The 15,071-nt window shown below is 44.8% G+C and overlaps 2 protein-coding genes across 2 annotated transcripts in view; both read left to right on the top strand.

The window, feature by feature from the left end:
• LOC135379071 (uncharacterized) overlaps positions 1 to 15,071 on the top strand; it is a 59,570-nt gene that overhangs the window by 34,685 nt on the left and 9,814 nt on the right. The window lies entirely within an intron of this gene.
• On the top strand, positions 25 to 15,041 carry LOC135379181 (uncharacterized). Its single transcript, XM_064612425.1, has 6 exons — positions 25 to 142; positions 3,949 to 4,073; positions 4,960 to 5,028; positions 11,261 to 11,394; positions 11,463 to 11,515; positions 15,007 to 15,041. The coding sequence occupies exons 1-6, from the start codon at positions 82 to 84 to the stop codon at positions 15,039 to 15,041; spliced, it is 477 nt and encodes a 158-aa protein (XP_064468495.1). The 5' UTR covers positions 25 to 81.

Here is a 15,071-nt window from a genome sequence, read left to right as displayed (position 1 = left end):
TCATATCATGTCAGGGTACGGCCATGTCTGGGTATTGAGCGTGAAGCTGTCGAGCGGAACACGAACAGAGCCGTCCAGAAAATGAAGACGTGTCTCGTTATATTTTGCGCTCTCTCTCTTGCTGTTGGAAATCCGAACTCAGGTATGTCTGAAGTTTTCGTTACGGAAATTCCAGGAACTATAGAAGTGCCGAACTTGATATCCTTTAGTTGCGTAGAAGGAGGTAACCACCTCTCGTGGTGATGGCTGCTTTTGGACTTCCATTTCGCGATCTTGTGTCTTAGTTTCCGCTGGTTATAGCCCTAGCCAAACTTTACTGTATGGCTTGCTGTGTCATTGTTCAGAGCGGATACATTGCGTGAGGCTAACGCATACGAATCCTTCCTGCTGTCCTCTCTCCAGCTGTTCACATGTGTACGCCGATCATAAGCGCGGACCACGTAACAGGCGACAAGCGATAGCGACCCGCTACAAGCGACAAAATCGATAGCGGCGCCGCCACGCGAGCGACAACAAAGTATCACTCTTCATGCGACAGAGGAAACATTCGTTTTACAGATCCACTCAGCAGGTAATCATAGTATAGATCAGGAAAAGATCTTCCCGGAACAGCACCGCAAGCGGTACTGCCCCGACGACCTTGTTATCGGCCGCGCGTTCAAAGACACGGCCCATCCAGGGGCGGACCGCGTTATCAAGGGGCCCTTCTCCAAATATGAAGGACCGGCTCCCTTTCGCCTCCCTCCACCGCGAAAGACCCTGGCCCAAAGGCGAAAGATCAATACGCGTATCAATCGTAGTATAGAGACGATAACCTGAATTAAAAACACAGTGCTTGACACGAAGGCGTATCTGGAATGCTCTTGGGTATACTTTGACTCGATGCAGATGCACGGGTGTCGCGAAGACCCATCCTCTTCACCGTTACAGACGGTTTGCACTCTACCACACTTAACTCGTAAACTTAATTTGTAGTTCAGCATATGCTTTATTCAGTTCGGAAATGGACGTTACTGCTGTTTCCCCCTGCGCCCAACGCAATATCTTCAAGCATAGTGCAAGGTACGGCACATATGTTGGTCACGCAGTGTTGTACTGTACTCTGATGAACCTTGCACTGCCACAAAGACCGCTATAAAATGACAAAAGCATTTTCACATATCTCACGAGAAGGTGTGGCATGACACTGGATTACAGTGTAACATCTCTGAAGGAACGCAACTATATTAACTAAACCCAAGGATTTGAGAACATCCTGTGAATATCCAAATATCCCAAAGATAAATCGCTGAGACGTTCGTGGGATGTGAAAAAAAGTGGGACAAACCATATTCTCCAGGACGTACATGCGACGTCTACGGGCTCTCTACAATGACCCGACCATCCAGTTTGGGATATCTACAGGACATTCCTTAGACGTCCATGGCTTGCGGGGTATAACGACGACCGATGATCGTCACCGACGAAGATGATCGCAGGTGACGCCCCAGTGCGCAAATACCGAACCCACAAAGCAGTGATGGCCCGTAACTACTTCGCGATGGAGTGGGTTAACTAGTAGTTCAACTACCTTTCAGGGGAGGTAGTTAAAGCTGCTTTAACTACAGCAACGTATTTTAACTACATCTCTAACTACTTTACGTTGTGGATCAACACCAATCCCATTCTACAGGGTGTCTTGTTTTAGGTGATACAGATTTTCGTGAAAAGCTATAAGGGCTATAGACATGCTGATTTCACTTCTATCGTCTCTGGGCCGGCGGACGTTCTTGGCAAAATGTTGCTCGACCATCAAATGACTAATTACCTAAAAATCGTTAATGAACTTTTTAATTACAACAGATACGAAGTTGTCCCAATGAGAACATACGTTCCTTTCGGTGGCCTGATATCGTAGCCGTTTTCAGAACGAAAATCCGTTCGGTAGATCGTCCGCAAAAAAAATCGTGAAGGAACACCATTTTTGTCCAAGAGAGAAACTGATGTTCTGAGGCTGGAACAACATAGAAGGGACAGATACAAACAAAGCCTCAATTTGCCTAAGACATTTTTGTCTTTTTTATGTTTATTTTGATCAATGCGCATCTTCGGAGACACGTCTTTCCTTCACCCCCAATGTGAGAGGGAGAAAGAGCACACTGTCGCCTCTTGCGTCCTGGAAAAAGATTAACAGAAAATGCAGCCCAAGATAAGGGCAGTTCCGATAGCGTCGCCCAATACAGGTGTTTTTGTTTTCTTTCAGCAAGTTAAAGATCATCTTCGACGCATGAGGCTCCTTCACCATCGTTGGGGGCGAAGGAAAGACGCGTCTCGGAAGATGCGAAATGAAGAAAAAAAAGAAAGAAAAGGTCTTCACGAATTTTTTGCGGACGATCTACCTAACGGATTTTTGTTCTGAAAACGGCTGCGATATCAGGTCACTGAAAGGAACAGATGTTCTCATTGGGACAACTTCGTAGCTTTCATAATTAAAAAGTTAATTAACGATTTTTAGGTAATTAGTGATTTGACGGTTGAGTAATCAGATGGCCAAGAACGTCCGCCGGCCCAGAGATGATAGAAGTGAAAACAGCGTGTCTATAACGCTGATAGTTTTTTTTATGAAAAATCTGTATCGCCTAAAAAAAAGACACCCTGTATAGTGTTCTTGGACACCTAAATATGAATCACAAGCAGCGATAAAAGTGAAGATTTAGGACACATGCACGGCACATTTGCTCTGCGCCTCCGTTCTCATCAAACAAGTAGCTCGAGGTAAAAGTCGGAAGCACAATCGTGCCGTAAGGCTCGCTGCAAAATAGGAAGTAGTTTGTGCCTGCAGTAACCTAACTACTGTAGTTAACTACTCGAAATAGTAGTTTAACTGGGAGTTGCTGGTAGTTTAACTGGGAGCCACTACATTTCTGCAAGTAGTTGATAACAACTTCTAAACTAAAATCAGGTAGTTTAACTAGTAGTTTAACTACATGTAGTTTAACATGTAGTTTAACTACATGTAGTTAAACTATCCTCCATCACTGCCATCAAGATACCTCCGCTGCCACGTGGGCGAAAAGAAACAATAGGGTACTTTAAAGAGAGCTTCAGAGATTGCCAGTAAACCACGGAACACAAGCTATCTATGAACTATATCTTTAGAACAAAAGAATTTATTCTCCATGCGCTCTCGTGCGGCTTCACCGTTGAGTCAATAGAAAGCAATGTATTTTTTTTTTTCTCTCGCCTCATTCCAATCATCACGGCCGTTGGAGAGCCAAATCATCACATTACTACGTAAACCACATATGTCCTTTAGACATCCAGAGTTCAGCTGGGAAGTCCAGAAGAACTACGTCCATCGACGCACTGTGGGAGCCAGAATTTTACAAATTTCCGAAGTCGTTTTTATGATTATAGCTTCGTTTTCAAGTGAGATATTTCCCAACTGTGTTCGAGTTCGTGCTAAAATGATTGTGGGAATACAGCAAGCTTGAAATCCATTTCGTTCCGATGTCTCCGTTTAAGGTCATCCTGTTGTCGTTGGCCTCTGGCTATCTTCTTGTGCGTCCCATTGACACATTATGACAGGATGAAATAGCGTGTCTCCTTGAAACACGTAGTCAAAACGTGGAAATTCCGATGAAATTTGCCACGGACGAACCATTCAAGCAAAATTAGAGAGCGAAAAAATCAACGCACTTGGAGCAACATGGACACGGTGCGTGAGAAATCAGAAGACACTTTTCTATTATGCTTGCCGTATGGGTCTTCAACCATCTACGTAAAAAAAAGAAAAAAACATGAAGAAGAAGGAAAACGGAGGGGGGGGGGGGGTCATGGCCGCATGGAGTTTGCAGAGGGGCACCGAAGTCCGGCCCTGCAGGGAACAGCTATTTTCTATCATCACATTACTGAGTAGATCAGGCCTAGAACATCTGAGTTATCCTTTCTCCTTTCATGCTTTCACAGGTGGAACGGGTGGACTCCCAAAGCAGATAACATTTCAAGTTTTCGTCGCCTATGACGACATCTTCCAGGCTGATTTCAGTAACCAAACGTTAAGGAGGCGGTATATCGCTGTGTTCTTCAATGCGGTAAGCAACCGAACGCCACAGAATCATACATGTATCAATTGTATGTATGTATCAGTCATATTGCATTATTCACACGGTGGGTACGTACCCAGAAAGTAATCTAATTTATTACTTAGTACAGTCTTCAATAAGGGTGTTATGCCGAGGGCAACAAAAACACAATGGTTAAAATGACAGGCCTAATCTTTATTTGTATTACCTATAATACACTACATGCACCGCAATAAGAATTACATGGTCACCGCACCCACCCCACCCCCCAATACAAAACATAAAAGTGTCCACCAACATAGCGACGAAGTTGAAGGTATTACGGTGAGGCCAAGAGAAGTCCTGCGTCTGCAGTGAAAAAAAATATATTTAGGGTGTAATAAGGGAGCAAAGTAATTGATACACCTCAAATACACCCTAATCACACCTAAAAAGGAGTTTTATTTTTTAGAGTGTATCTGCCACACTGTAAACTGAAAAACACCGTTATGGGTGTAAATGGCTTGTCCTATAAGTGACACCTCTTTTTACACCATATGGTTTAGAACATACTTTTTAGACGGTGTATTCTGCGTGAAACACCCATTTGAAAGGGTGCTTTTCCTCGAAAATGCCGTCATTTGCACTCTTTTTACACCCTCTTAGGAGGGTGTTGAACAATTTTACACCCTCCTAAAAGGGTGTTTAACGGGTGCAAAAGAAGGCATTTTTTAAGAAAAAGCACCCTTTTCAAAGGGTATTTTACGCAGAATGCACCCTCTAAAAAGGGTGTTCCAGATCATATGGTGTAAAAAGAGGTGTCAGTTATAAGACAAGCCATTTACACCCATAAGGGTGTTTTCCCGTTTACAGTGTAGATTCTAATATACGTTCTTGTCATTATTTGAAATTTCAGATCAACCTCATTTTTGCACGCATCACCAATCCGAGGATCAGGTTCGAGGTTGCCAGGTTGTACAATGAGGTAAGAACGTACCGAGCCAAGGAGCAAACTTGCAGAACACACCCACACAGGAGAAGCGTGTGTTCCGTCCGAGTGTTCCTTGCCTTTCGTCCAGTATGTTTAGTTTTAACTAGGAATGTGCCGGAATTAACCGGAGTCCTCCGAAAGCCTCATTGAAAGACGGGTGTTTTCTTCTCTGTTTGCTTATATTGCTCTAGACTGGAAGATTTCATAGCAGAACTGCTACATTACAAAATTAAAAGTAACATGGTTTTGTTTCTAATACTTGCTTAGTTTATTTATGGAAATAATTCATTCTCGAGAACTTGCGTATTTCCTGTATGGTCGTTGAACGACACGTTAAATAAGTTACGTTTAGGAACAACTATACGGGTATGGCTCCTCCTGAAACTGCACTATTATTTATACCTCTGTCACACGGGATGATTGGATGATTTAGTGTCATTTTCGTGTAGTACACTCCAACCAGCGAATGTCACTTTCACTACGTGCTTGCTACACGGCTTAAGTAGGTGTCACTTATGGCAGCGATGGGCAATTACGATAGACAAGAATAAACGGCAGCGAAATATTTAGGCGCGCTCCACAATACCTTCCTCAAAATGTTTTTTTTTCTTTAATTTAGAAACACCTCCTGTTAATCTTCTTTCAACATTAAACAAATTGGCCTCAAACATGTTCCACAACAAAAATGGCCGCCGCCGGATGGCGAAGACCGCGAAGTTGTCATAGGCTGTTAACGAGAGTAATGACATGTTTTTTTGGCACCATCTCGTACTGTACTTAAATAAAATAAACACGCTGTTGAAAATACTCGTTTAAAAATATTGTGGTGTCGGGACCCCTCACTTTTTCTCAATATTTTTAGCTATGCCACAAAACCTGCCGTCGAGGCTACACACTTTGTCAGCCGAAGGGAAGTGAAGTGTGTTTGGGGAACTCACTAAATCGTTAGTGCACTTTCTGCCGAGTGTCACTAAAAGATGTCGTGTGACAGCACACGAATGACACTAAGTGCAAGTGTCACTCGCTGAAAGTGGCACTAAATTAGTCCGTCTGACAGGGGTATTAGTTTGTTTCTCATTACACAAACTTTCCATGCTCTGCTTCAAGATACTTTTCGGCAGAATTTTTTTTTCTGGCTTTTTCGGCTCTTTTCAATGAAAGGATTCGATAGATTCGACATTTGTAAGATCACTGGATTCGCAGAACCTTTATTGGATCCGGATCCGGATTCGGATCCGGATTCGTAAAATTCTCGATTCGATCCATGCCTAGTTTTAACCAATGCGCTCTCTTCGTTTTGTATTTTACAGGTAAGAACAGGTGATGATAGGTTGATGGACTCAGGGAAGTATTTTCAATAGTTATCGTTCTTTAAGGAGCATACGGTTCCGCAGCGTCAGTTGCGTCCGATAAACGGTAACGCAGTCTCTGTGATTACCGCGCATGCTCATTATGAGGGGTTAATTCAAGAGCTTTGAGAGAGTGTGGGGTGCAGTTTGGGTCTAGCGACAACATGACGTGGACACGGCCTCAGATCAGTTGACAAATTGAAAGACGGTGGGGGTGAGACCAGACCGAGCCTTCCAATGGCCCTGGTGACACTACAACGAACGCAGCGCCATCTAGTGCAACTTTTACAGACCAGCATTTTCCAACGCTGTGATGGGGATTAGCTCTCCCCGCCCCCTGCCCCGCCTTCGGTGCTTACGGATTAGACGGTAGCTAGCACGGTACAGTAAGGGTACTGGATGTGATCGCGTGTGTTTCATTGACGCAGGCGTCCTGCTCCATCAACTGGTATGGTTTGACCGTAGTAGACGACATGTTCTTTCTTCAGGATGTAGCTAGTTCTCTTCAAGAACGGTTTCTGTTTAAAAAGGGATTTTCGCACTATTTTCTCAGGGGGCGTACCTTGTGTCGGACGAGGGTACATCCAGCATGCATGTCCTGTTTAGGGCAGGGGAAGAAACTCGAATGCGCCGGATGTGCACTCTAAGAAAAAAATGAGTATTTTTACTCGTTTTTGGGGACTAAATCCGTTGCAACAAAAAAATTGTCCCTTTCGGGAGTAAATCCATGGGAGTAAATGAAGGTCACAGAGTGGAGACTCCATTGTTTCAATGGTCACTGAGGACTGCCCGTGTGACAGGGTTGCCTACTTTGCCCTAGCAATTTCTCGCTTTAGAGGCTCCGTGCGCTAGTGTTTCGAGGGGGCGACGACAGCGCCCCAAGCCATCCAAGCGGCGAGGAGGTGCGAAACCGCACTGAAGGCGAATCCGATCTCGCCTTCCTGCCGTACGCAGCTGCTGTTGATTTTTTTCGACTTTTGCAATGACCAGTACGTTTCTGGTATACCCCAGGCCCGCATGGCTCATGTTGCTGCGTCGTTGGCAGCCCCGAGAACCAAGGGAAGCATGAGGTTTTATCGTTTCCCTGCCCGGCTGTACACTCTAAGAAAAAAAAGGAGTAAAACGGGGAGTAATTGCAGCTTCTACTCCCCTAGTCTGCAATTACTCCCCATTTTAGTCCCCTAACCCAAGATTTAGTCCCGACATTTACTCCCCAGGACTGCAAATTGTCACTAAACTTCGCGAATGGTCTCCTGAATGCAACAGTCTACGTAAACATGTGCCCTTGGTCAATTTGAACGGCATAAGGCTGTATAACTCAGACAACGTAGCAATTTTCCAGCCACACAGAGTAAGAAACAGTTAGCGCATCTTTCTCCGCAAATTGTGCCCTAGTATGGCGCAAGATTTTATATCACTCGATATATCACCGTTGACGGTTTGCTTCAAATTATTTTCATGCATGCGCACCAATTATGTATCTGGGACTCTTAGAACAGCGCCTGAAATGCAGTCTTCACTCTGTGACATTCATTTACTCCCGTGCATTTACTCCCGAAAGGGACTATTTTTTGTGGCAATGCAATTACTCCCCAAAAGGAGTAAAAGTACTCCTTTTTTTCTTCGAGTGTACAAGCGCGGCGCCAGGCAACGCTGGATACAAGTCATTTGGCGCGACAACGAAGTATCATCTATCCTGCAAATTCTACTCATGTGATAGATGCGTCCTGTTTTGCAGTAAATGTGAACGTCTTCATTTTTGCAATCTGCATATCATTTGTTTTACTACTTTGTATCAAAAAAGAAACTGATGTTCTGAGGCTGGAACAAACATGGAAGGGACAGATACAAACAAAGACTGTCCCTTCTGTCCCTTCCATGTTTGTTCCAGCCTCAGAACAACAGTTTCTCTCTTGTTCAACAGGTGCCGCTTGCGTCGATTTCCGTCGTATGAATGTGTGTATGAGTGAGCAAAAAATGTAAGAGTGAAAGGAGGGTGAGTGAGAGTGAGTGGTTGGTTTGTCATCCCCCCAGATGACGCACCCCGAAAGTCGCTGGAGAGGCGTGTTAGCTTAGCTCAATTGGTAGAGCCCTGGACCGGTAATCCAGAAGATGTGGGTTCGATCCCTACAGCTGGCTAACCTTTTCAGTGACTTTCATCTTTCATCATTTGTATCAAAAGCATCGAGGTAAAACTTCTGTACGCACGTCATCTGCTGTGCATAATGTTTGCACACAAGGTTCATCGTAGCAGAAAATAACTGATGAAAACAATAAGCTTTCTCTTAGTCTTCCCTTCCTTTCGAAATTGGGATTTATCCCCGGCATTGCGGCAAATTGGTGACAGACGCAAATTCGTGCCGATTGAGGAATATCCCCAGTGCCTGCCGCACCGTGTTTACATTTGCCGGCCGCTCCCGCTTTACACTCGCAGTGTCCTTTCATTATACGTGGGGGGTTTGTGGTTTTCGGCATTTACTTTCAAGCAAATTAAGGGGGTGTTTATCGACATTTATATGGATTAGTAAAAATTGGATTCTTTCGGCAGCTATGTTCCGTCGGGACGGACGGGATGTCCGAATGCGGGCGTCTATTTAATTACACGCAAGGCAATGCCTATTTTGTAAGTGAGGGAAACAACCAACCAGCAAAAGTGAAATATACCAAGTGAACAGTGCCGTTTATCGTCAGTACAAAACAGGGAAACAAGGAAAAGCCATCTTTTGCTGTAATAAATGCAAGCGTATATACCATACTCATATCCGCATAGCAGTCCGCTTTTTCGAAATATGCCGAATTAAAAAAGAAGCATTCGGGTAGTGTTCTTCGACATTTTTCGGAAAATGTTGTTGCAAGTTGAGAAAAGGCATGTTGTTATCACCGCGCTGTACCCTCCCGGGTGTTCGAAGACATCTTCCGCTTCAGAAACGTGTCCGGACTCATAAAGCCTTCCTTGATCTAAAGTTGTACAGTTGTACGTCAAAAAGAGAAAGATCCTGTTTCTTTAGGAGGTCGGAAGCCGCATCTGAGTTTGATGCTAGCTGCTGCGTTCGCAATTGCGGAACACACGACAGCAGTCAGCGGTCAGTTCGGTCATACCGGTTTTCTCCGCAAGTGGCGCGCGTGTCAGATTTTCGCCGTGCCCTCTGGTTAGCGCACGGAGCCTATATAGATCGAATTTTTATGCAACATAACCGCGCGCGCTTTCCTTTCTTTCTTTCTTTTTTTCGGAATGTATCATCGCTGGTGTAGTCCAATATCCATGCTAGGTGTGTACTTATTACGGTTCGGAGGATCCTTTACTGGGACTTGGAGCTTGATCATATGTAGGGTTCCGCGTTTTCGGTTTTAATCGAAAAACGCCGAAAAACATACGCCGGGTAAATTCTGCCTCATTCGGTTGTAATCGAGAGACACCGAATACGGAGGGAGGTTTCGGAACACGACAGAGGATACATGGTTGCACGTGCCCAGCAAGCTGTTGATGCAGATCCGAAAACCATACAGGAATACGATGGTTGTGGAAAAGCTCCGTTTACAATCAATCAATCAATCAATCAATCCGTTTACTTTTTCGTTAGCCGTAAAACACCACCGCAGCGAACAACGCCATGTTGATTGACCGTCGTGCGGAAATTACATTGTGATTCCTATTCGCCGATAGCTGTCGGGTAAACCATGTAGACGCCAAGAAAAACACCGATCGAAAACGCCGATTTCGTGAAAATCAATAAACATCGAAAAACATAGGCCGATTTCGCCCAAACATAAAAACCGAAAGCGCCACATCTTTTAAAGGTACCGTAAAGCAGTAGACAAGCAGGATATGCTGGCGACATTGCTTGAGACTTTGTTGCTCGTAAATCCCATATGCAGAACCATAGGACCGACAACGCTCTCTAAATATTTTTAATTTATCATGAAAAATCCGGCGTAGTGCAGAGGCACGACGCCTGGTGTCGAACAACCCTCTGTGGAGCGGGCAACACTGTGGAATATGTATTATGTATGCAGCACTATTTTGTCGCGTTTTATTCTTTTGGTGGCTATATTATTTCGTATCATCATATTTCCATATGAGTGCAGAGACCCCAGTTTAGTGTGTTTTTTTGCGAAATAAAATCAAAAAGAAACGCAGCGCTGTTCGGCTGTCGGGCCCAGTGTTATACGCATGCAACGTGGTTGCCGCAGTACGCGGTTGTGAGTACGGATCCCTTCCTAATACTAATACAGTGTTGCACGTAATCTTTAATTTTAATTTTCTAATTAACTGCACCACCGATTGGAATTAAATTTGCGCCGTTTTTGTACTGATGGCTTGGACTATCGCATAGCCACGCTAAATCAAGTTCGGCCTCTGCTGCTTTACAGTACCTTTAAAGGGTGAACCGCATGGCACGAAAAACTGTCCGAAAACTGGCCGAACCGAAATCGGGACCGAACTTTTTTCTGTGCATCACCGCATGCTACCGAAATGCACTCCGAATTTCGGCCGAAGACTTCTGGCCTTGGGGAGCATCGCCTTTCAACCATCCAGGTCAGTGAGATAATCCCTGTATTCATAGGAGTAGAAGTCGCACACACACGGCAACAGTCAACTTCATTGCTACGTCATCGTTGCTATGGTTCTCCTTCCGGCTGTATAGCCATTGGTTGCTTGCACTTTTTCGGTTGGCGTCACTTCCCATTTCGGAGGAGAAATCTGGCTTGGTCAGATCGGGCCGAATTCGGCACAGAATTCTGTTCTCCGAAAAAAGTTCGGTCCCGAATTCGGTTCGGAAAGAATTCGGACGCTTTTCGGGCCATGCGGTTCACGCTTGAGTGTCAGATATTTTCTCGTGGTTGTGAACATGGTGCATCATCCGTATTTATTATAGGAGAATGGATTTACACCTGCGCTTACTTTGGTTGACGACAAGGTGGACGCCCATGCAAGTCTCCTTTCGATCGTAAAATTCATCAGCACACGACCGCAGTTCAATTCGTCAGACATCGTGTTTGTCTTTTGCGGGTGAGTATGATCCTGTACTTTCTAGTTGAGTACTGTAATAAATATTAGCTATTTGTCCCATATTGCAGACGGAAGGTACTCACAAAACGCCGCGGCCGCCACGGTTTACACACTTCTCAAGGTACGACACCAGCAGCGTTATCTGTCTATTGAGGTATCGATAAACACTACCCGAAGGCATCGCCAGACATCGCGATTAATGCTGATAGAAATATAATATTTGTGGATATGATTCTTACCATTCGAGACAGAAGTAGTTTCAGTTGAGGGAGTATGTATTTAATGGCATGAAAAGAAATTGCTACTGACCACACGTTGTGTAGACACATAATGAATTTGGCCAAGGTCGTTGTTAGACCGTGATAAGGATTGAGATGTAATGTCTTGAACCCGTACCACGTGATGCGCCCTCTGAGGTGTTCCTAAAGTTTCCCAGCAATCTTTTCAAATAGATGGCACTCACATACAGGATAGTTGTCGCTGAACTTTGCTAGGTATACGCACCTTAACCCGTTTCACCCAGTCATTCTGGCTGCCCCCACCGTAAATGGAACAACACACTTGTGGGTGTAAATGGCTTGTCCTATAACTCACACCACTTTTTACACCGTATGGTCTGGAACACCTTTTTTAGAGGGTGTACTCTGTGTAAGGCACCCTTTGAAAGGGTGTTTTTCCTTGAAAACGCCGTCTTTTGCACACTTTATACACCCTTTGAGGAGGGTGCTTAACAATCTTACACCCTCCTAAAAGGGTGTGTAAAGGGTGTAAAAGAAGGCAATGGTAAAGTTGTAAAAATGGTAAAATTGTGGAGCACGGAATGCTGAAAAAGGGTGTTTAAAGGATGCAAAAGAAGGCAATGATAAAGTTGTAAAAATGGCAAAATTGTGGAGCACAGAGTGATGAAAAGGTTTTTTAAAGGGTGCATAAGAAGGCATTTTCAAGAAAAAGCACCCTTTTAAATGGTGTTTTACACAGAATACACCCTCTAAAAAGAGTGCTCCAGACCATACGGTGTACAAAGTGGTGTGAGTGAGCCATTTACACCCATAAGAGTGTTTTTCAGTTTACAGCGCTCTCTTTATGTGTCCGCATCTGCATGGCGTTCCTGCACACACTTGTCTTCACCTGTCTTCACAGGAGTGCTGGCGTCAGTATCTTGACTGCGGGCAAAGTCTATGTCCCTCAGTTCTGTAGATTCTACTCTTCAATGTCAAATCTGAGATGGCGTAGCAAGCTATAAGCCCCATTGTTCCTAAACTGGTGTGAGTGACTCTGTTCCTGCAGGAAGGCAGTTGTTGCTTCAAGATTCAATTCCCACAAACAGACTCCTGTTAAGGGAAGAGCATCAGGACGAGATCAGCCGATATTTTTCACAGAGACTTTTCTTCTCAGAGCCCGGAAGAAAACTTTCTCTTCTACATACCGGCGTCTCTTCTCTAAAAGGGGCATTGCGGTTATATGAAACAGTGATGGCCACTAACTATTTCTACGGTAGTTTACCTATAACTACTAACTACTTCGCGATGGAATTGTTTAACTAGTAGTTCAACTATTTTCCAAGGGAGGTAGTTAAAACTACTTCTTTAACTACTGCAACGTATTTTAACTACATCTATAACTACTTAACGTTGTCCAACAACACCAATCCCATTCTACGGTGTCCTCGGGCACCTAAATATGAATCACAAGCAGGGATAAAAGTGAAGATTTAGCACGCATGCAAGGCACAATTGCTCTGCATCTCCGTTCTCATCAAACAAGTAGCTCAAGGTAAAAGTCGGAAGCATAATCGTGCCGTAAAGCTTGCGGCAAAATCGGCAGTACTTGACGACTGCAGTAACCTATAACCACTGTTGTTAACTGCTCGAAATAGTAGTTTAACTAGTAATTGCCACTACATTTCTGTAAGTAGTTGATAAGTACTTTTTAACTACAATCAGGTAGTTTAACTAATAGTTTAACTAATGTTAACTACTGGTCATCGCTGATATTTAATATCGCTCGTAATCCTGCCTCGTCCTTCAAGTCGTCAACCAGGAGTCACCATGCAAAATATTTTCGCTCTACAATCTTCATATTTTACACCCTTTGGGGTGTATTAAGGGTGCAATCCAAAAGTGCGATAACTCACTCCCTTTAGGGTGTAATATAACTCCCTTTTTCGCAGCCTACACCCTCCTCAGTGCATCCCTACATTCCTCCTCAGTAGCCTGTGGAAAAGGGTGTTATATTATACCCTAAAGGGAGTGAGTTATCGCACTTTTGGATTACACCCCTGTATACACCCTAAAGGTGTAAAAAATTAAGAGTGTACGGTGCGTTATAGCTTTGCAATGGAATTTACAAAAAAAAGGGGGGAGCGGGGTAGGTATAGCCTCGGACTGCCGACATAAGGCGCGTTTACATGAAGGCGACATAAGTCGACTGGGCGAGATAGGTCGATCTCTCCTCTCCATGTAAACCCGTCTACATCGACCTAAAGGGGACGTCGACGCAGCAGAAATAAGTCGCTACGTTGCTGTATAGACGACTGGCGTCGTCTCACCTTTGCCATGTGAACCAGGCAAGTCGACTGTGCCGACGGTTTCCACTACGTCACAACCGCGCCCGCCGCCGTGCTCCGCCCGCAACATAAACATGGCGACGAATGGATGGTGTTTGTGGGGGGTGGGGGGGGGGTTGTGGGGGCTGTTGCCAGACTAGCATGCAATGCAGCCAAAACAAGACTCGTTCCAGGTGTAGATTTATTGACTGGGCCGTTGGTAGAAGGCTTGAATGCTTATGGCCGCAGTAAAGGAAGTCACACACTCATAAAACAGTATGCAATTGCAAAGTAACCACTTTACTGCTTTGGCGGCGCCGTCATCGACTGAGTCGACTGAATTGTGCGGCGGACTAAGGCGCATCGCTTCCTGCCATGTAAACCGTCCCAAGTCGATCTTTGCGATCAGTCGACTGTTGCTTTCAGTCGACGTAACGCGCCCATGTAAACGCGCCTACAGCCACACACTGAGAACGAAAGAAATGAAGGGAAAGGGGAAGGGAAGGAAGGGAAAGAGGAAGGGAAGGAAGGGAAGGGAAAGAGAAATGAAGAAATGAAATGAAACTGAGAACATTTACGCCCATTTAGGCGTTTAAGGGGTGTATTTTGCAGTTTACACCATACAGCCAAAAGCAGAACACCTATCCAGGCGCAAAGATGGTGTACTGTACAGTTTACACCCCACAGTCAAAATAGCAACACCTATCTTCGTGTAAAAATGGTGTACCGGCTGAGACAAAAGTTTGGGAAACGCACGAGCGGCGTCAACCCTCTGCGGGGCGACATCCTCCGAAACAGGGACGTCCACTTGATCAGAGGGGGGGGGGGGGGGGGGTCAGTGGCTGTTATCTCATGCGATAAGGCTACTTTCCATGCACATTCGAGTCCAATGTCAGCCATCCACCCCCGAGTGAAAGTGCCCATAGTCAGGAATAAATTAATATATTCAAAATGAATGCTTGCATTTAACTTCCACCAGACGCATGGTTGTGGACGCATAATGGTAGCCTGCTATGCAATACAACTCAGCTTCCTCTGATGGCTCTTGACTGTACCCATCCTTGCAGTTGAAGCACAGATCACCATCGGCCCATACATCTAAAGGGTGTAGTTTCTTACACCCCACTGCGTT

The sequence above is a fragment of the Ornithodoros turicata genome, chromosome 1 (assembly GCF_037126465.1).
Source record: "Ornithodoros turicata isolate Travis chromosome 1, ASM3712646v1, whole genome shotgun sequence".
Classification (NCBI taxonomy): Eukaryota; Metazoa; Arthropoda; class Arachnida; order Ixodida; family Argasidae; genus Ornithodoros; species Ornithodoros turicata.
The sequence above is the reverse complement of the archived record's forward strand: the minus strand, read 5'-3'. Positions and strand labels throughout refer to the sequence as shown.

Excerpts from the sequence above, each read along its gene's own strand:
- LOC135379181 (XM_064612425.1), top strand. The coding sequence starts at position 82 with ATGAAGACGTGTCTCGTTATATTTTGCGCTCTCTCTCTTGCTGTTGGA. Across the intron at positions 143-3,948 it reads TGTTGGAAATCCGAACTCAG|GTGGAACGGGTGGACTCCCA; the intron begins GTATGTCTGAAG and ends ATGCTTTCACAG. Across the intron at positions 4,074-4,959 it reads TCGCTGTGTTCTTCAATGCG|ATCAACCTCATTTTTGCACG; the intron begins GTAAGCAACCGA and ends TTGAAATTTCAG.